A 21184-nucleotide genomic window follows, 5' to 3' on the forward strand; every position below is an offset into this window, starting at 1 on the left:
GACATCCACCCAATGGCAGCCTTCCTTCCTCCCATGTTTGGCCCAGACCAAAGAAATTTACTCAACATCCCTTCAATCTCCTTAAGCACTCTTTTGGGAAGATCAAAGACACTCAGCCAAAAGAGCACCATACTTTGCAAAATAGATTTAACTATAACAAGTCTACCTGCAAAGGAAGGAAACCTAGTCTTCCAAGAGTGAATCTTACTCAACACTCTATCCATAAGAGGTAAGCAATCTGCATAATTAAGCCTAGAAGATATGAGAGGAACACCAAGATACCTGACAGGTAAAGTAGCACTCTCAAATCCCAAAATCTCCTTGAAAAGCACAATGTTAGCATCATCAACCCCTGAAGAAAAAAAACAACTCTTCCTCTGATTTACTGTGAGGCCAGTATAGACAAAGAAATTCTCTTGAACCTCAGCAAGAGCCTTAGCAGAACTCAAATCACCCTTAGCAAAAACCAACAAGTCATCAGCAAAAGCCAAATGAGTGACTAAAGGATTAGCACACTTAAGATGCAAATGAAAAGTACCCTGCTGAACCTTCTCAAGCAAAAGAATATTAAAGACCTCCATTACCATAACAAAGAGATAAGGAGACATGGGGCATCCTTGTCTAATACCTCTCTTTCCTTTAATATACCCATAAGAACTCCCATTCACCATAATAGAAATACCTAGCAGAAGAAATACAAGCATAAACCCACTGCCTAAACCTGTTGGGAAACCTCATCCTCTCCATAACAGCCATCAAGGCATCCCATTCTATAGAATCATAGGCTTTATGAAGATCAATCTTCGTAGCACATCTAGGAGGCCCCACAACCTTATGGTAGTCCCTAGACAGCTCATGAGCAAGGAGGATGTTATCTTGAATACATCTACCAGAAATAAAGCCAGATTGACAAGAGCTCACCACCTTAAAGATGACATCCTTCATTCTCAAAGTAATGATCTTAGTAATGCACTTATAAACAACATTACAACAGGAAATAGGTCTAAAATCACTGACCCTAGAAGCATTACTAGATTTGGGAACTAAAGTAACCAAAGTAGAGTTTACCTCACCCAAAAGCATACCAGTAGCAAAGAACCTCTAAATAGCCTTAATGAAATCCTCCCCTACAATGCTCCAATAGGCCTTGAAGAAATGGGCTGAAAAGCCATCAGGGCCAGGAGATTTGTCAGACCCAATAGTAGAAAGAGCATGAACCACCTCCTCTCTGGTAACCTCCCTAACCAACATAGCAGCCTCAAAATCATCCAACACCTGCCCAAACTCCATATTATTAAGAACCTCAGGCACTCCCCTCTGATAACTAGAGGTCCCAAACAAATTTTGGTAAAACTCCACACATTCTTGAGCTACCAAATCAGTCCTAACAATCTTTTTACCAGCCTCATTGTAAAGGAAAGGAATATTATTCCTAGACCTTCTCTCCTTTAAAGAAGCATGAAAGAACTTAGTATTATTGTCTCCTAAGTGAACCTTCTGCACCCTAGACTTCTGCCTAGTCATGGCTTCTTCCTTCCTAGCCATTACAGAGAAGCTTGCCACAGCTGCCCTCTCCTCCCTCCTAGCATGCTCACATGAAGGATCAACCTTCAACTGATCCTGAAAAGCCTCCATCTGCTCCCTGGCCAACTGAACTTTATAAGAGTAATCTTAAATCTCTCCTTCTTCCAAACAAGCGAAGCAGCCTTAACCTTCTTCAGCCTGCAAACTAACCTATACATAGGGTTACCAGTAACTTGCACCTTCCAAGCAGCAAAGACCACCTTAACAAAGTCCTTCTCCTCTGTCCAGAAGTTAAAGAACTTAAAAGGCCTAGGTCCTACACCATCACCTTCAAACAAACCCACAATACAAGGAGAGTGGTCAGACACTCCAAAATTCAAGAACTCAGCTTTAGCAGATGAGAATTCCTGCACCCATTCAATGTTAACCAAAGCTCTATCCAGCTTAACAGCAACATGCCTGTCACCACCCTGCAAAAATCATCCCACACAATCCAAATTCTACCTGAGTTGTCACAGCTACAATTGTGTAACCAACTCCAAGTAGGCATAAGAGAATGCTTCACCTTATCCTTATTCCCAACATCAACATGGGTCTCTAACACACTACAAAAACACAAATTATTACTCCTAATGAACTTAACAACTTCTTTTATTCTGAGGGAATCATTCAATCCCCTCACATTCCAACAACCAAGATTAATCATTAACTAATCTAAGAGCAGCCCTCCCCTTCAGCCTCTGGCCTTAGTGAAGCCCTGGCAAACTCCCTCCAAACTTTGCAACCTTCTCAGCAACTCTTGCAGGATCAACAAAAGTAGCACCCTGATTCATTACCTCAGTACCATCTTGATTGAGCTCTAAGCCTTCATCATCAACAACACACAATCTTTTTGAAGCATTCCCTTTGCTGGACTCATCACTATTATCAGCCACAAGCCTTCTAGCACCATCAATAGCCTTATTGTTTCGAGATCTACTCACTTCAGTCCAAGATCCATCCCCAACCACCATAGCAGCCAAGTCAGGATGAGAGGAAGAGGCTACCTCAATCTTACTTTTTGCAGGGGGTTCCTTAAAAGGAACCTCACCCTGAGCACAAGTAGCAAGGGAACCTAATCTCTTAGCAGGGGGTACCACAGGAGGCACCACACCCTGAGCACGAGCAGGACCAGCAGGAGCTACATTAGCAGCTCCAGCTACCCCAACCTCCTCTTGAGCATTCTGTCGAACAGGTGAGGTGCACTTACCCAAGGAACGCCCAAAGCCACCACAACCAGAGCACTTCAAAGGCTTCCATGCATATTCCACCTTAATATCAATTTGTTTCGAGTTCTTAATATCAAAAGAAATAACCTCAGGCATAAGCACTCTCCTTTGGAATCTCCACACAAACACGAGCATACGCCAATCTCGATCTCCTAGCTGTTGGTTCATCCACCATTATTGGCTTACCCAAACTACTCGCAATCATGGCTAAACCTTTAGGGTTCTAAAGAAACATAGGGACATTCCTGAAACAAACCCAAACAGGGAGAGTCTCCAACGTCGCTATGTCCTCCTCAACAAACAACCTCCAAGGACGAACAAAAAATAGTCGATTAGCAATATACAGAGGCTCCATATCCACCACTCTCTGCCTATCCTCTTCCAAATCAAACTGAATAATAAAGGACGAATCCCCATGAACAGTAAAAAACATTCCACCCTTAGGTTTCCACCTAGCAAATAATACCCTTCGAACCAGAGGGAATGACAACCTCTGTCCAATGAAGGAACCAATCAACAAATTCTCACACTCCTTTATCTCTTCAACAAAATCATCCAAATCAATTTGAGGAAGCTTACCCTCTTTACTGACAACAGGAGGAGTATAATCCAGCTTCGCTCTAAACTTCTTCTCACTAGAACGAAAAAGTGAAGCCCACTCGAATCTCTCACTTTCTCCTGAGAAGAAGAAGCTTCAGCCTTCGAAGATGATGAAGAACCATTATCCTTCAAAAAATCAGAACCAAAACCCTTTGAATCAGCTCATGCCCCCTCCATGGGATGCTACACCTATGACATTTTTTGTGAACTATCTAATATAGGAAAAAGACGAAATTGACCTTATTGCAAACCAGTTTGCAAAGCTCTGCAAACCAAATTACAAACCAGTTTGCAAAGCTCTACAAACCAGATTGCAAATATTTGCAAGACAAACCAAATTGCAAAGTAGTGCAAACCAGTTTGCAAAGCTCTGCAAACCAGATTGCAAAGTGTGTGCAAAGTCATTGCAAAGGAAACCAAATTTCAAAGCAATGCAAACGAGAATGCAAAGCTCTGCAAACCAGATTGCAAAGCTCTGCAAACCAGATTCCAAAGCTCTGCAAACCAGATTGCAAACCAGTTTGCAAAGCTCTGTTAATTAACTAGATTGCAAAGCAGTGCAAACCAGTTTGCAAAGCTTCACAAGCTAAGATTCCAAAGGCAATTTTGGTATTAGAAATGGGAGTGTTTTTGGAAGTCCTTCAATACTATTTCCAAACTATATATGAGGTCTGAAAGGACAAAAAGATAATTTGTCTTTTCGACAAAAAAAACATGAAATTGGACCTCCGACCTAATTTCTTATAAAATTAAATTAAGAAACCTATTATTTAATACTTTTTAAACTGTTGATAACATATATAATTATGTTGTTAACAAGAAAGTCTTATTTTTCTATAATCCCATTTTTACTCTTTTATGTTGACAACATATGTAAATATTAAATATGTTTTTATAAACGGTTAACATCATATATAATTGTGTTGTTATAAACTGTTAACAACATGTACAATAATGTCATGACTTGTTATAAAATGTTTATATACATAATTATGTTCTTAACAACATATATAATGCATTACGACAGAACCAAATTGAGAATGCATGAAACAGCTTGTTAAGCCAACATGGGCAAAACTTGAAGCTCTGGAAGAACATGTAATCCCTAAAAGAACTGGTTAGCCCTTCTCAAGAGACCTCTCTTCTTCAGATGTCCACCACCACCACAAGCACAATTATACTAATACCTTCACCATTGCCACCACAACTTCATCACAATCAGGACGACCACCACCACAGCTACCACACTCCACCATCTCTCCTCCACCACCACCAAAACCACATCCCCACCACCTTACTCTCCACCACACCATCATCACACCACCTACTGCATTGCCATACCTCACAACCGCAGTCCCCACACTATCCTTACTCTCTGCCACACTACCACTACAGTACCTCCATCTGTACCAAAACCACCAACACTATCACCAGCGCCAGCACCACATCACCATCAACGGTACCTGGCTCACCAAAATCAATTTCTCGACCATCAGAAAGAATGAAGCATCATCAACTCGGACATTGGGTTTTCACTCTTCTTTAGGTCAGATGACTCAACTCTTTCTCTCGGGAAAAACTCTTTCTTTCCTCACCCGTTACCAATTTAATGGATAATTGCACCATATTTTGCCGGATGTAATTGTCTAATGTTAAACACAATTGAAACATCTCATCCCATTTTGAACCGTTCAGTTATTTTAGAGAGTATGAATTTCAAGTGTTTGGAGTCAAGAGTTCTTTCTTAAATTCCAATAAGAGGCTGTCAGGGTGACCTCCCAAATTTTGATAGGAGAAGAAATCCTGATCGACTCCAAAAAGTTGATTTCTCAAAAACATGCGATACAAACTGATCATGATGCATAAAATGTCCAGACGTTGACTAACGTCTGAAGAGTCAAGATCAGACCTGAAGTCTACTGGGTCAACCCGGCTTCAGGTAGCAGGACCGCTGAGCCCTTGATGGTCCACAAATATTCCCCTAACTGGGAGGTCGGCCTGAAGAAACCAGCCCTGCAAAACGCCCTTGGCATGGACAGATCAGCCCTGGGGTCTCCAGAGGAGTAAAGGGGCGTCCAAACAGATCCGACAATGTCTTACACCCAGAACTGGGAAGGCAGCAGCGCTTGGTGATCTACCAACTTAATCCCGAATATCCTAGAAGGATCCTAGTCGGCCACACATCTCGAAGTGTTTAAGCCTGCTTGGACTCCAAGTAACTAAAGGAGGAAACTTCTCCTCTAAGATCTATCACATCGGCATGATATCTACGAAGGATCCTTAAACTTAAGAACTTCCACTTAGATAGACTCTAAGAGAAACCCTAGATACTCAAGAGAGGAAACTTTCTCTTTGGTTTGACGGCAACCGCCTCACCACCGCCACTGATCATAGTTGGCCTAACATCGCCTATAAAAGGCCCCCCACATTGTCCTTCACAGGACGCGATCTCTTTACCCTTAAAAGATCACTCAAAACTCAGAGTTCCATAACTCGCCCCCAAAAGGATCAATCAATATTCATTCTTTTACTGCAAAGAGCACCCTGACTGGCTTGAGCGTCGGAGAGGTTTCGAACCCTTTGCAGGTTTTCCCCCCTTGGGAGCAGACGAACAAGAACAAGGAGCGAGGAACTGGATCTGGGAAAAGAAGCAGAGCAGGAAGCAGAGCTAGAAGTAGGAACTCTAAGTTGAACAACACTCGACTTAACAGAATAATCAAACATAACGGAGGTTGTCATGCTGATTTAACCGAAAGTCAATTTTTGACATCAGCATTTGGCGCTAGAAGGAGGGCAATCTCCAACAAAATTATCACTTCGGTAACCCTAACCTTATTCAAAACTTTTCGAACTAACTATTTATCTAAACCCCTCAGGTAAACATATCAACAGAAGACCACCTACCCGACAAAATTCGGGAAACATCCCTTGATCGAATAATATTCACAGCGGCCCTCAAACGGCTCGAGCTGAGAGAAGGCAGCAAGAGGAGAAAATCACACAGTTACAGAGGAGTCTCAGCGCAGCAAAAACTGCGTTAAGAAAACCGTTTCAGAAACAGTCGAATCCCTGCTCTCGGAAAAGCCGACCGATAGACGAGCCGTCCACCCCAACAGAGACAGCTAGACAGACGGACAGGCACTCCGAGAGATAACTCTCACTGCAACAATGGTTAGGCGACTGGCAAGAGAATTCGATAGTATGTCAGAAACCTTGATAAAGGAGCTCGCATGAAAAGAAACGGAGTGGGAGTCCGAAAACGGGGAAGACATCAACGTCATAGCCGGTAGACCCGCTTACGAAAGAGGCAGGGGTAGCAAAAGGCGTCGGAGGAACGGCAAAATCATGACGATAGATGACAAACCGACACCCCTCGTGGTCTTCACCGACGAGGTCCACCGAAGTCATAAGCAGGATATGTCTCCAAAAACTTCAGGTAAGGGCATACTGTACTGAGAGCTATGAACATTACCTGACCGGTTTTGGACAATATCAAGTGAAGACTGGCGGGATTATCACCTTGCTCATTCTCATCGAAGAAGGAACAACAAGCAAAGCAATGATGCTGGATTTCGTGATTATTGACAAGTTATATGCATACAACATCATCCTGGGAAGGAATTTCCTGAGCGAATCAGGAGCTATAGTATCAATAAATCATCTTATGATAAAATTCCTAATCCCGGGAACGAACCACGTGGGCACGGTGAAAGGAGACCAGGCAACGACCAGGAAGTGCTACGCAGTCTCGGCCCGACATTGCAGGAAAAGGGCAGCAATTCCAGTCCCCAAAGCTGCCGCCAATCGCGAACACACAACACACATGCAAGAATAAAATCGCACAGGTTACCATCTCATCTCCCCTTTAGCTTCTTATCCCTAAAAATTATTTTGCGAATAAAGCCGTTAGACAGGAGAAGTAGCGTTACAAGCTACCTATTTTATTAATAAACAAAATATTTTAGCAAAAAGGCGATACTATAAAGGAGGAGTCCTAGTCAAACTCACCTAGCCTTACTCTGGCAAAAATAGGTAGTTCTAGTAGCTAAGGCAACGACCGAAATCCTTAAGGAGCAGTCCTAGTTAAACTAAAATTCACTCGAGTAAAACGGGCCCCTCACCAAGGTCCTAAGGAGGAGTCCTAGATAAAACTGACCGTGCTCAAGCCGACAAAATTAGGTAGCTCTGGAAGCTAAGGCGACGACCAGAGGACCTTCAAGGAGCAGTCCTAGTTAAACAAAAGACTTTACTCGAGTGAAACGCGATCCACACTGAGGGTTGTAAGGAAAAGTCCTAGTTAACCTACAACCGTAGCAAAGGTGACCGGGGGTATAAGGAGAAGTCCTTGCGAAGCTTGTCATGCAAAAGCAGACAAAAACAACCCTCGTAGCCAAGCTACGACCAGGGATACGGGAGGAGTCCCGGCGAAAACTAGTCGTGCTCAAGCCGACGAAACCAGCTCTGGTAGCCCAAGCTACGACCAGAGGCCTAAGGAGAAGTCCTAGATAAACTAGTCGTGCTCAAGCCGACGAAACCAGTTCTGGTAGCCCATGCTACGCCCAGAGGTCCAAGGAGAAGTCCTAGATAAACTAGTCATGCATTCTTGGAAGGCTAAGGCTCTGTCCTTTGCTGGAAGGTTGCTTTTGGTCAATGTGGTCCTGAATAGCATGCTTATTTACTGGATATCAGTCTTTGTCCTCCCCAAAAGGATCTATAAAGAGATCAATACCATCTTCAATAGGTTCCTCTGGACAGGTGTGGACCTTGGTCCTAGCAAAGCTACTGTTAGATGGGATGTTGTCTGTCTTCCCAAGAGTGAGGGTGGCCTTGGTATTAGAAACATTGAAGCTTTGAATTTAGCTTTCAACCTCAGACATATTTGGGAGGTGGTTTCTAATAAGAATACCTTATGGGTTAGATGGGTTAGGCTGAACTTGATAAGGAACCAGCAGTTCTGGCTCATGAAGGCTCCTCAGGATTGTTCCTGGTGCTGGAGGAAGATCTTAGGTTGTAGTGAGGCTGCTAGAGGTATCCTGCTCCATCTCATTGGTAATGGTGTTGATACTTTGTTTTGGATTGATCCTTGTCATCCTATGGGTGTTCTCCATCATTTGTTTTTAGATTCCTATAGATACAGTTCTGATTTGTATCTTGAGGTAAAAGTTGCCAACTTCATCACGGAAGGTTCTTGGTTTGTCCCTGCTCACGTGAGGACTGAGCTCCCTACTGTCTTTGACTCATTGAGCTATGTGCCCATTGCTGTTGGGGAAGTTGATAGGCTGGTTTGGAAGGCTAGTTCTAAAGGTGGCTACATGCTTAAAGGCAGTTATGATGCTGTTAGGCCTAGAGGTTAGACTGTCTTTTGGAAGATTTTGGTTTGGTTCCCCAATTGCATTCCAAAACACAGCTTTATCTCTTGGTTGGTTCTGCATAATGGGTTGAAAACCAGGGATAATCTCAGCCTTTGGGGTCTTCATGAACCCCTTGAATGTGGTATTTGCTCCATTGATATTGAAACCCCTCTTCATCTTTTCTTTGGTTGCAGCTTCTCTCAGGAAATTTGGTGCAGGTTGCTTCAACTTTTGGGTTTTTTCAGGCATTGTCTCCCCTCTATTTAGGAGGAGGTTAGATGGTGTTGCAACCATTTCAGTGGCTCCTCTGTGCTGGCCAGAGTTGGCTGCCTCACTTTCAATGCCTTTGTTTATCATATATGGCTTAAGAGGAATGCTAGGGTCTTTCAGCACAAGGCTAACACTGTCGCAGGGCATACCAATTTGATCGTGGCTGAGGTCAAGATCAAGGTTGCCTCTTGGAAGTGTAGAATTGAGGGGTCCATTCAGAATATGGAGTTTGCTGAAAGATGGAACTGAGTATTCAGTTAACTAGACCTGCTGTTAAGGGCTATAGATGGAGCCCTCCTTCTCCTGGTTGTTTCCTCATCAGTTCAGATGGTTCCATGGATACTATTTCAGCTGGTTTTGGAGCTCTTATTAGGGATTTAGTTGGGAATCCTATTGCTGTTGGTGCAGGGTCTTCCTCCTTGGTGTCCATTATCTATCATGAGCTTCAAGGTGTGCATCTGGGGTTAATTTTGGCCCTTAAGTACCAGTGTTCTAGAGTTGTTATTGCAACTGACTCAAAGATGGTGGCTTCTGAGCTGGCTGATAAGAAGCAACTCCCTCCTTTGGATGCTTCGCCCCTTTGGGTGCAAGTTAGGCAGCTTTGGGACTGTTTTCAAGACAGCAGTATTCATCATGTTGTGAGGGAGCTTAACCAGGCTGCTGACCTCCTTGCTAAGCTTAGGCCTGTTGATGTTGTTGAGTATGATATTGATAGCCTTCCTGATAGGCTGGGCCAGATCCTTAAAGATTATAAGAGTGGTAGAATTAGATTGAGAAGATGTTGGCCTTAGTGCCTTTGTTTTTTTACTGTTTGTTTTTGCTTTGAGGCTTTTTGTAGCTAGTTCCCCTTGGGTCTGGGCCCTTCCCAGCTGACCATAGGCCTAGCACATTTGGGGTGCAAATTGAACTTATTCTCCTGCACCATACCAAGCAAAAGAACATTAAAAACTTCCATGACCATGGCAAAAAGGTAGGGAGACATGGGACATACCTGTCTAATACCCCTCTTGCCTTATATACCCATGGGAGCACCCATTCACCATGATAGAGTAGCTAGCTGAGGAGACACAAGCATAGACCCATTGTCTAAACTTACTAGGGAACCTCATTCTCTCCATAACTGCCAGTAAAGCATCCCATTCTATAGTATCATAGGCCTTCTGTAAATCAATCTTCATTGCACATCTAGGGGGACCCAAAGACTTAGGATAATCCCTAGTCAGCTCATGAGCAAGAAGGATGTTGTCTTGAATACATCTACCAGAAATAAATCCAGACTGACAAGGACTCACAAGCTTGAACATAATATCCTTCATTCTAATAGTAAGGATTTTAGTAATACACTTGTAAACAGTATTGCAACAAGAGATAGGTCTGAAATCACTTACTCTAGAAGCATCAATAGATTTAGGCACCAAGGTCACCAAAGTAGACCTAATCTCACCCAAGAGCTTAGGTGAGATTATGATCCCCTAAATGCACCTTCTGCACCCTGGACTTTTGTCTCATCATAGCCTCTTCCGGTCTTGCCATCTTACAAAACTTAGCCACAGCTGCCCTTTCCTCCCTTCTAACTTGCTCACACGAAGGGTCCATTTAAAGATGCTCCTGAAAAGTCTCCATTTACTCCCTAGCCATCTGAACTTGGGAAGAGTAATCTTTAAATCTTTCTAGATATTCTTTCCTCAAAAAATTTCGAAAACCATTCATTTAACTTGAAAGGTTTCCTACCCCTAACCACAATATCTTCAAGATTCACAATAGCAGGAGCATGATCAAAAGATCTAGGAATGCCAAAACAAACCTTGGATCCTGGAAAAACTTCAAGCCAGTCAATGTTAACCATCACTCTATCCAACTTAGCCCAAATAGCATGCCCACCCTCCTGACCATTAAACCATGAGCAAGAAATCCTTCTTTCATTGAGAATCTTAGAGATACACTTATAAATCACATTACAGCAGGATATGGGCCTAAAATCACCAAGCAAAGAAGCATTAGGAACCTTAGGCACAAGAAAAACAAGAGTAGAATTTACCTCTCCTAGCATTCTGCCTGATCTGAAGAAGTTTTGGACAGCCAGCACAAAGTCATCCCCTACAATCCTCCAACACTTCTTAAAGAAATAAGAAGAGAACCCATCAGGACGGGTGGGGCGATTTTGAGGGTATTTTTCCGACAGCTTTATTTCCTATTTTTTAGGGTTTGCGGCGGCGGCGGCGGTGCTGGCAACTATGAGACAGTTGGGGTTGATGTCTCCTTCCCACCTAGAGGGAGGGGATCTTTATCCTGGAGCTATGGATTCAAGGGAGGCAAAGGATTATACCTCGAATTCTCATGGTGGTGGATCAAGTTGGGCTTCTTTGTTTCGTAAGGGTGATAGACAGTCTCGTTCGAAGCTGGGGTTCTCTCCTTCTTTATTGAATGAGGAGGGGGTTCCTGAGATTTGTCTTGAGGAATTTGAAGATGAGATTAAGGAGTGTGAGAATCTCCTTGTTGGATCGTTTGTTGGGCAGCGGTTATCATTTCCAATGGTTCGAAGAATTCTTTTGGCTCGTTGGAGGCCGAAAGGTGATATGATTTTAACTGTTCATGGTGACTCTGCTTACTTGATTCATGGTTTTTTGGAGGAGGATAGGCAGAGAGTTCTTGAAATGGAGCCTTTCTTTATTGCTAATAGGCTGTTCATTGTTAAACCTTGGGAGTTGTTCATTGATGATGATATTGCTTCAATGAACACCCTGCCTGTGTGGGTGTGTTTCCGAGGGGTTCCTACGTTTCTATGGAACCCTAAAGGTTTAGCAAGGATTGCAAGTCAGATTGGGAGGCCAATAATGCTTGATGAACCTACTGAGAAGAGAACTCGAACTGATTATGCTCGAGTTTGTATCGAAATTTCTAAGGACTGTACCATGCATGAGGTACTTTCTTTCATGGTAAAAGGGGAGAGGGCATTTAAGGTTAGAGTTGAGTATTCATGGAGGCCACTTAAGTGTTCTAATTGTGGTTCATTTGGTCATGCTCATGGAAGATGTAGGGAACCTGTTCGACGAAATGCTCAAGAGAGTTCTGATGTTGAGATGGCTGCTGCTACTGATATTCATAAGGAGCTAAGTTCACCCAAATTGTTTACACGAGCTCAAGGTTTGAAACCTATTGAGGTTTCCCTTGCTAAGGGTTCTTCTCCCATTGATAGCACTTGTGCTCAGGTGAAAATACCCCAGGGTGTTTTTCCCGCAAACAGTGTTATTGGAGAAGCTTCATCATCAACTCCTGGCTTGCCAGAGGGGGTGATGAAGGATGGTGGCTGGACAGAGGTTAAGTCTAAGAAGCAGGTTAAGAATGAGAGCACTAGGAGAGCTTTTGTGCCCACTCTTTTGGAAGAAGGTGCGAAAGTGAAGGCTTCCAAGAGGCAGTGTGTGGCTGAAGCTGGTGGGAAGGAGAATTTGAATGCTAAAGGTGAAGGAGTGATAGAGGCAGAAAAGACCTAAATAGGAGAGAGAAAGTGCTGAGTGGATTTGCTAGGGTAGGCGGCGCCACTTTCTGCTCTGTTGTTCTTGGGTGTTTGGTGGTTGGTGGTCTCCTGAATATTGAGTTTTCTGTCTCCGTGTCCATTGTTTCCTTTTCGTCAGCAAGTTTCCTTTGAGGGAACATGTCGACTGAGATGGAGGCGAAGCTTCTCCTCCCTGCTCCTGGTGGTGGTTCGGCTCCTTCGGGCTCTGAATCTCCACCAAAACAGAAAAGCTTGGGTGAGGAGGAAATGGATCAACCTGATGGTAGGTCGAAGGATCAGGGTGGAAGTTCGAGTTGGGCTTCTCTTTTTCGGCCTGAGGAAAAGAAATATCGAGCTAAACTGGAGTTTACACCTCCTAAAATCTGCAAGGATGGTGAGCTTCCTAAGCTTAAGCTTGAGGATTTTGAGGAGGAGATCAGAGACTGTGAGAATTTGTTGATTGGGTCGTTTGTTGGTCAGCGATTACCTTTCCCTCTGGTTCTTAGGGTTCTGACTTCTCGGTGGAAACCCAAGGGGGAGATGTTCTTGACTGTTCATAGGGATGCTTCTTACATTATCCGTTTTTCGTTGGAAGAGGATAGGCAACGAATCTTGGAGATGGAGCCTCTTTATATTGTGAATAGGTTGTTCTTTGTTCGTCCCTGGAGTTTGTTCATGGAGGATGACATTGCTGCTAGGAAAATTGTACCAGTTTGGGTTTGTTTCCGAAATGTCCCTATGTTTCTACGGAATGCTAAAGGGTTAGCCATGATTGCTAGTCAGTTGGGGAAGCCAATTATGTTGGATGAACCAACAACCAAGAGATCACGGTTGGCTTATGCTCGTGTTTGCATTGAAATACCTAAGGAGTGTTCCATGCCTGAGGTAATCTCTTTTGTTGTTAAAGATACTAGACAAATTAACATTCCTGTTGAATATGCATGGAGACCCTTAAAATGTTCAGGTTGTGGTGTCTTTGGACATTCTTTAGGAAACTGTTAGGTAACTGTTCGAGAAAAGGTCCCAGAGAAGTCACCTGTTGATCCAGCTGTTCCAGGAGCTGGTATGCATGGGGCTGTGAGGGAGACAGGTTCTACTGTTAATAGTGGCCGTGTTCAGGGTGCTGCACCACATTTGGTGGCCCCTGCTAAGGGTATTGCCATCCTTTCTGCTTGTGCTCAGGGGTTTGAGCCCCCAGGGGCTCCTCTTGCAAACAGTATGAAGGAGATGGCTAGTTCTTCCTCTGGTCAGCATGATAAGGTGATGGAGAAAGGGGGTTGGACTGAGGTGGGTAGGTCCAAAAAGAACAAGAAGTTTGATGGGTCTAGGAGGCTAGTTGCTGATCCTTTGACAGATAAGATTGGTGGCAATGCCGCTAAGAGGTTATGTGTGGGAATTGAGTCTGGTGGACCTGACTCAATGGAGATTGGTGATGCTCATTCTGAGCAGTCTGGGGTAGCTTCTGAGGCTCCTATATTTGGAGGGAGTGTGGTTCTCAGTCAGGTAACCCCTAAGTTGAAGGGCAGGGGACCTATTAGAACTATTAATGATTAGTTATGGTTGTTGGAATGTGAGGGGGCTAAATGATTCCCTCTGAATAAAGGAGGTTGTCAAATTCATTAGGAGTAATAAGTTGTGTTTGTGTGGGTTGTTAGAGACACATGTAGATGTTAGCAATAATGAGAAAGTGCTCCATTCTCTTATGCCAACTTGGAGTTGGGTAAGCAACTATGATTGGGATAGATCAGGTAGAGTCTGGTTGGGATGGGATCCTTGTCAACTTGTTGTTACCTTGGATTATATGACTGATCAATCTCTTACTGTTTCTGTGATGATGAGGGATGGTAGGAGTTTCTTGTTTTCTTGCATTTATGTAAGGAACTTGGTTGTGGAAAGAAGAAGATTGTGGTCTGAGATGAGGAGGATTTCTCAGAGTTATGTTGGTCCTTGGGTGGTGATGGGGGATTTTAATACTATTTTGAGTGTGGAGGAGAAGCTTGGTGGAGCTGTAGTTAAGCCAATGGACCTTGTTGATTTTCAGGAATGTGTTAGGGACACACAATTATTTGATTGCCTCTTTTCAGGTTGTTCTTTTACTTGGTCTAATGCTCAAATGGGAGTCTCCAATGTGGCTGAAAAGTTGGACAGGGCCTTGGTTAATATTGATTGGGTTCAAGAGTTTTCTCAGGCTAAGGCTGAATTCTCGATTCCTGGGGTGTCTGATCACTCTCCTTGTGTTCTGAGTTTGTTTGAAGGGACTGGAGTAGGGCCTAGGCCTTTCAAGTTCTTCAATTGCTGGGTAGAAGAGGAGGGATTTATGGAAGTGGTGTCCAATGCTTGGAAGGTTAAGGTCACTGGCAATCCTATGTATAGGTTGGTGAGTAGGCTTAAGAAGGTGAAGGCAACCTTGTTGTTGTGGAAAAAAAAGAAGTTTAGGGACTTTTCTTCTCAAGTTCAGGTGGCTAGGAGGGAGATGGAGTCTCTTCAGGCTCATCTTCAGGTCATCCTGCTTGTGAGCAAACTAGGGTGGCTGAAAGGAAGGCTGTAGCTGAGTTCTTTACTTTGGCTAAGAAGGAGGAGAGCATGTTGAGACAGAAATCCAGAGTCCAAAAAATTCATTTGGGGGACAACAACACTAAGTTTTTTCATGCTTCACTAAAAGAAAGGAGATCTAGGAATAACATTCCTTTTCTTTATAATGATGAGCATGAAAAAGTAATTAGGGATGATTTAGTGGCTCAGTGTGGCCTATTATCAGAGTATGTTTGGGGTTTCTCACTATCAGAGAGGTGTTCCTGAGGTGCTGAATAGTATGGAGTTTGGCCAAGTTTTGGAGGATTATGAGGCTGCCATGTTAGTCAGGGAGGTCACTAGAGATGAAGTGGTTTTTGCCCTTTCCTTTATTGGTTCTGACAAGTCCCCTGGACCTGATGGGTTCACTGCTCATTTCTTTAAGACATGTTGCGACATTGTGGGTGATGATTTTACTAAAGCTGTGCTGAGATTTTTTCCTCAGGTAAGTTGCTGGGTGAGGTAAGCTCTACCCTTGTTACTTTGATCCCTAAGTCTAAGAATGCTGATGGGGTCACTGATTTTAGACCTATTTCATGTTGCAATATTGTTTATAAATGTATTACTAAAATCTTGACTGTGATAATGAAGGAGGTTATCTCTAAATTGGTAAGTCCTTGTCAGTCATGCTTTATCTCGGGTAGATGCATTCAGGATAATATTCTACTAGCTCATGAACTCACTAGGGATTACCATAAGACTTTGGGTCCTCCTAGGTGTGCTAAAAAGATTGATTTACAGAAGGCTTATGACATAATTGAGTGGGATGCTCTTATGAAGGTTATGGAGAGGACGAGGTTCCCTTGCAAATTCAGGCAGTGGGTTTATGCTTGTATTTCCTCTTCTAGGTTTTCTGTGATGGTGAATGGGAGTTCATGTGGATACATCAAGGGGCAGAGAGGTGTGAGGCAAGGTTGCCCTATGTCTCCTTACTTGTTTGTTATAGTGATGGAGGTGTTTAATGTTCTGCTTCTTGATATGGTTAAAGTGAAGAGATTCCAGCTTCATCCCAAATGTTTTAAACCTTTAATTACTCACTTGGCCTTTGCTGATGATGTTTTGGTGTTCTCTAAGGGAGATTTTGGTTCTGCCATGGCTTTGGCTGAGGTTCTTGATTCCTTGTTTGACTGCACTGGCTTGAGAGTGAATCAGAGCAAAAATTCTTTGTTTGTTGCTGGTATCTCTGATGATAATGTTCTCTGGTTACATGATGTGCTGGGCTTTGAATTGGCTTCTCTTCCTGTTAGGTACCTTGGTGTAGGGGTGGGATTTTTGCCCATGAGCCCGCACCCGTCCACGGACACCCGAGCCCAACGAGGACCATGGACGCCCGTGCCTGTCAGGGGCATAACCCGCCCAGCCCGCCAAGTTTTGGTGGACGGGCATGGGTTAAAACCTCTACCCGCGCACCCGCCCATGCCCGCGCCCACTTAACATCGCCCAATGATAACAAACCAAACTACATCAATTTTTTGGGTTGATGAAGCCTAACATTTCATGTTGCTAGGCCTAGTTAAGATGGTAAACAATATATTTAAGGGAAACCATACGAACCAATGCATTGTTTTGCAATGACCCAAGAGAATTCCTAGTAGGTTACTGAAGTAGTGTTTGGCTTTGAAGGAGCAAGGAGAGGGATAAGTTTATATTATATCTCATAAAAATTCTTCATTAGTTATTAATGTGAGATTGAATTTCTAAAAAGAACAACACAAATAATATCTAATTTTAATCCCAAATTGCCTCTTTAGAATTAGGAAAGGTGTTTGGAGACTTTACAAAAAGAGATGAAATTTCAAGTAATGAGCTTACCCACTACCCGCCCGCCCATTCCCGAATTACCCGAACTTCTTAATGGGCGGATAATGAGCAAGCCGAATTTCAAAATTGCCCGCCCGATTAACCCGCTTACCCTAATATCCATTGAAAGTTTCGTGCCCGACCCGCCCGTCCCGATGCTTCAAGTGCCCATGGACGTCCGTACCCGCCCAATTCCCACCCATACCTTGGTGTACCACTTATTTCTTCTAGATTGAAGTATGCTGACTGCTTGCCTCTCATAGACAAAGTTCTTGCTAGAATCCAATCTTGGAAGACAAGATTCCTTTCTTATGCTGGTAGGGTGGTTATTATTAAATCTATCTTGCAAAGCATGGTCCTGTTTTGGCTTAGTGTGTTTGATCTCCCTAAAAGGGTGCTTAGGGAGCTTGAGCTCCTTTTTAGTAAATTTTTATGGTCTGGACCTAATATGGCTGTGAAGAAGGCTATTATTGGGTGGGGGAATATTTGTTATCCTTGTGTTGAGGGTGGGCTTGGTTTAGGAGCCTAGTGACCCTGAATATGGCTAGCTGCTTGAGGCACATATGGGATATTTTTATTGAAAAGGACATTCTTTGGGTGGATTAGGTGAAGTCACATTTCATCAAAAAGAAGAATTTTTGGTTGATGGCTATCCCTAGTAGTGCTTCTTGGATGTGGCGAAGGTTGTTGCATTATAGAAGTTATGGTTTAGAGTTTGCCTTTCATGTGGTAGGAAATGGGAAGGATACTAGCTTTTGGTTTGATCATTGGCACCCATTGGGAGTCCTGTCTAGGTTCTATGATGATAACTTTAAGTTTGACAGTACCTTGTATGCTCAGGCCCCTGTGAGTAATTGTATTTGCAGATGGAATCTAGTCTGTCCCTAGACACTTAGCTGTTCATTTGAACACTATTGTTGCAGGATTGGTGGAAGTCCCTGTTGTGATGGAGAGGAAGGACAGGAAGATATGGAAGATTAATGAGAAGGGAGTTTTTACTCTTAAGAGCACTTATGAGGCTTTGAGGCAGTCCAAGCCAGTGGTTCCTTGGCATCGTCTTATTTGGTTTTCTCATAATATCCCTAGGCACAACTTCATAGCTTGGGTGGTCTTGAGGGGTGGGCTTATCACCAAGTGCAAGCTTCTTTTTTGGGGGATTGAGGTGGATCCTTCCTGTGTGTTATGTGGATGTGAGAGTGAGGAGGAGCATCATCTATTTTTTCAGTGTGTTTTTTTCTGTTTCAGTTTGGAAAAGACTCTTTCAGATGCTGGGTCTTATTAAGGTTTCTAGCAGGGACTGGGAGGGTGAAGTGGGTTAGTGTTCAGCTATGTTTCATGGAAAGGATGGGTTGGCTCTCTTAGGTAGGCTGGCTTTTAATGGGTTTCTTTATCACATATGATGGGAAAGGAATAGAAGGGTGCACTTGGAGCCTCCTAGAAACAGTCAGGAGGTGTTGAATATGATTGTGGCTGATGTTAGAATGAAAGCTCAGTCTGTCTCTCTTAAGTTTAATGATTCCTTAAGGAGCAGGATGGCTGCTGATGAGTGGAACTTGGATGTGCAGTGTGTCAGCCCAAAGCTCCTGTCCCTCAAGTGAAAGGGCCCAGATGAGGGTGTGGTTATGCTCAATTCAGATGGATCTTATTCTGAAGGGGGTGCTGGGTATGGTTGTATTTTGAGAGACCATTTTGGTAAGGTTCTGGTTGCTTTAAGAGGGAAGTCTAGGCCTAGATCAGTCATTTTCCATGAGTTTCAAGGTATTGAGGCTGGGATTAGATTGGCAACTAGGTTGCAATTATCAAGAGTGATGATTGCTACTGATTCGACGAGAGCATATTCAATTTTATCCTCTGCAGACATGGAGCCTCCTTGGGAAGTTGCTGACTTGTTCAGTAGCATTCAGAAGCTTAGAGCTGCTTGTGTTTTAAGTATGGTGAAGCATGTCTTTCGTGAGCTGAACCAAGTTGCGGACTGGCTTTCTAAGCATTGACCCCATGATGGTGAAGAAGTTCTTTGGTCAGGAGATTTGGAGCCTGAGCTTGTTGCTTTAGTTGAAGCTGACAAACTTGGAGTAGTGCGGAAAAGGAAGCAATGACGCAGTCTGTTGTTTTTCTTTCTTGTTTTGGTTTTGTTTATTTTGTAGTGACTAAGTTTAGCATGGTTGGTTGTGGTCTGTATTTTGTTCTGCTGCTTGCTTCTAGGGTTGGTGCTCCTAAGGGTATTGGCTAGGTTGCTTGTAATGTTCTTTGTTTTTGTGGGTCTGGCTCCCCTTAATGCCTGCTGATTAATGCAAAAAAACAACTCCTGAACCCACTCAATATTAACCATAGCTTTATCCAGCTTAACAACCACATTCTTCTCCCCAACCTGCATATTAAACCAAGTGAAGAAGCACCCAGAAAATGGACAATCAAAAAGATGAGTATCTCTAACACAATCTTTAAAATCATCCAATTCCCTAGGTTTAATAGCAGAACCACCCAATTTCTCCTCCACCCTTAGGAAGGTATTAAAATCCCCCATCACCAACCAGGGACCATCATGGAGCTGAGCAAGATTACTCAGAACAAACCATAAAGCCCTTCTGTCCACTAAATTATTCCTAGCATAAATGTTAGAGAGCATGAAGCCTCTGCCATCTCTAAACACCACCCTCACAGTCACAATCTGATCTGTCATGGAAACCAAGGAAACATCAAGTTGACAAGGATCCCCACACTATCCAGATCCTCCCTGAGTCATCACAATTATAGTTGTGCAGCCAACTCCAAGTAGGCATAAGGGAATGCTTAACCTTATCCTTATTCCTAATATCAACATGGGATTCTACCACACTACACAAACTCAACTTATTACTTCTAATAAACTTCACCACCTCCTTGAGTTTGAGGGAATCATTTAATCCCCTCACATTCCAAACTCCAACACTAATCATTGACAGACCTAATAGGTCCTCTCCCCCTTCAACCTCTGACTTGGCTGTATAGTAGCCAAACTCCCTCCAAACATAGCAGCCTTAGAGACCACCCCAGAGTGCCCAGGCTGAGCACCACCTTCATCCATGGCAGCAGATTCACTAGAATCTCCCACACAAAGTCTTTTAGCAGCATTACCAGAGGTGTTATCAACCCTAGGATCAGCCACTAACCTCCTTGCACCATCAAATTTCTTATTCTTCTTAGACCTATTAACTTCAGTCCAAGCACCCTCATCCATAGGCTCAGCAATACTAGAAGAAGAAGGAATAATCATCTCACTCTTACTTTTTGCAGAGGGAACCAAAGGCTCAACACCCTGAACACAAGCAGAAGAGATAATAACACCCTTAGCAGGGGGAACCATGATAGGAACCACACCCTGAGCACGGGTACCAGCAACAATATGAGTCCTATTTAACTCAGGCTCCTTCATACTAGCTGCAGCCTCACTATTCTCTTGGGCATTTTGTCGAGCATCTAATTTACATTTACCCGCAGAGTGCCCAAAAACACCACAACCAGAGCATTTCAAAGGTTTCCATGCATATTCAACATTAATGTTAACTTGCTTAGCATTTTTAATAGCAAAGGAAATTACCTCAGGCATAGAACAATCCTTAGGAATTTCAATACAAACTCGAGCATAAGCTAGCCGTGATCTTCGAGCAGTAGGTTCATCCAACATGATTGGTTTACCCAACTGACTAGCAATCATGGCTAACCCCTTAGGATTCCACAAGAACATCGGGACATTCGTGAAACATACCCAAACAGGAAGAGTTTCATAGAAGCTATATCATCTTCAATGAACAGACTCCGTGGACGAACAAAAAACAACCTATTAGCAATGTACATAGGCTCAAATTCCAAAATCCTTTGTTTGTCTTCTTCCAAAGAGAATCGAATAATGTAAGAAAAATCCCCATAAACAGTCAAGAACATCTCCCCTTTTGGTCTCCAATGAGAAGACAGAACCCTTCGAACCAGAGAAAAAGGAAGTCGTTGTCCCACAAAAGAACCAATCAATAAATTCCCACTAAGCATGGTTCACATGTATCGTATGATTCTAAATCACACGATCCCAGAAGTCCATTTGCATGGAGTTTCTGCATGCGTTTCATGTTAATGTTGCCTAAACGACAATGCCAGAGATAGCCTTGGTTAGAATCTTGAGTACGAAGCCGTTTCGTGTCTATGTTCAGGATTTCGTCTTCTATGTTCATAACATAGAGACCATTGCGTAGTCTAGCACAGGTGTAGAACATCTCATCTTTGTATAAAGAACAACATTTGTTCTTCATTATTACATGATATCCCTCTTTGTCTAG

At 43.2% G+C, this 21184-nt stretch overlaps 2 protein-coding genes across 2 annotated transcripts; both read left to right on the forward strand.

The window, feature by feature from the left end:
* The first annotated feature begins 9252 nt into the window (after positions 1 to 9252).
* LOC147537993 (uncharacterized) lies at positions 9253 to 9804 on the forward strand. Its single transcript, XM_086642908.1, has one exon. It carries the CDS (start codon positions 9253 to 9255, stop codon positions 9802 to 9804), a length of 552 nt encoding a protein of 183 aa, XP_086499034.1.
* Positions 9805 to 12665: 2861 nt separating this feature from the next.
* Positions 12666 to 18868, forward strand: LOC147537994 (uncharacterized). The gene is made up of 10 exons (XM_086642909.1): positions 12666 to 13391; positions 13509 to 14009; positions 14110 to 15018; positions 15292 to 15522; positions 15669 to 16324; positions 17109 to 17194; positions 17611 to 17700; positions 17801 to 17995; positions 18123 to 18191; positions 18531 to 18868. The coding sequence occupies exons 1-10, from the start codon at positions 12666 to 12668 to the stop codon at positions 18866 to 18868; spliced, it is 3801 nt and encodes a 1266-aa protein (XP_086499035.1).
* Positions 18869 to 21184: the final 2316 nt, after the last annotated feature.

Source organism: Eschscholzia californica, unplaced genomic scaffold, assembly GCF_041429995.1.
Source record: "Eschscholzia californica isolate CP2 unplaced genomic scaffold, dmEscCali1.0.p SCAF_5, whole genome shotgun sequence".
Classification (NCBI taxonomy): domain Eukaryota; kingdom Viridiplantae; phylum Streptophyta; class Magnoliopsida; order Ranunculales; family Papaveraceae; genus Eschscholzia; species Eschscholzia californica.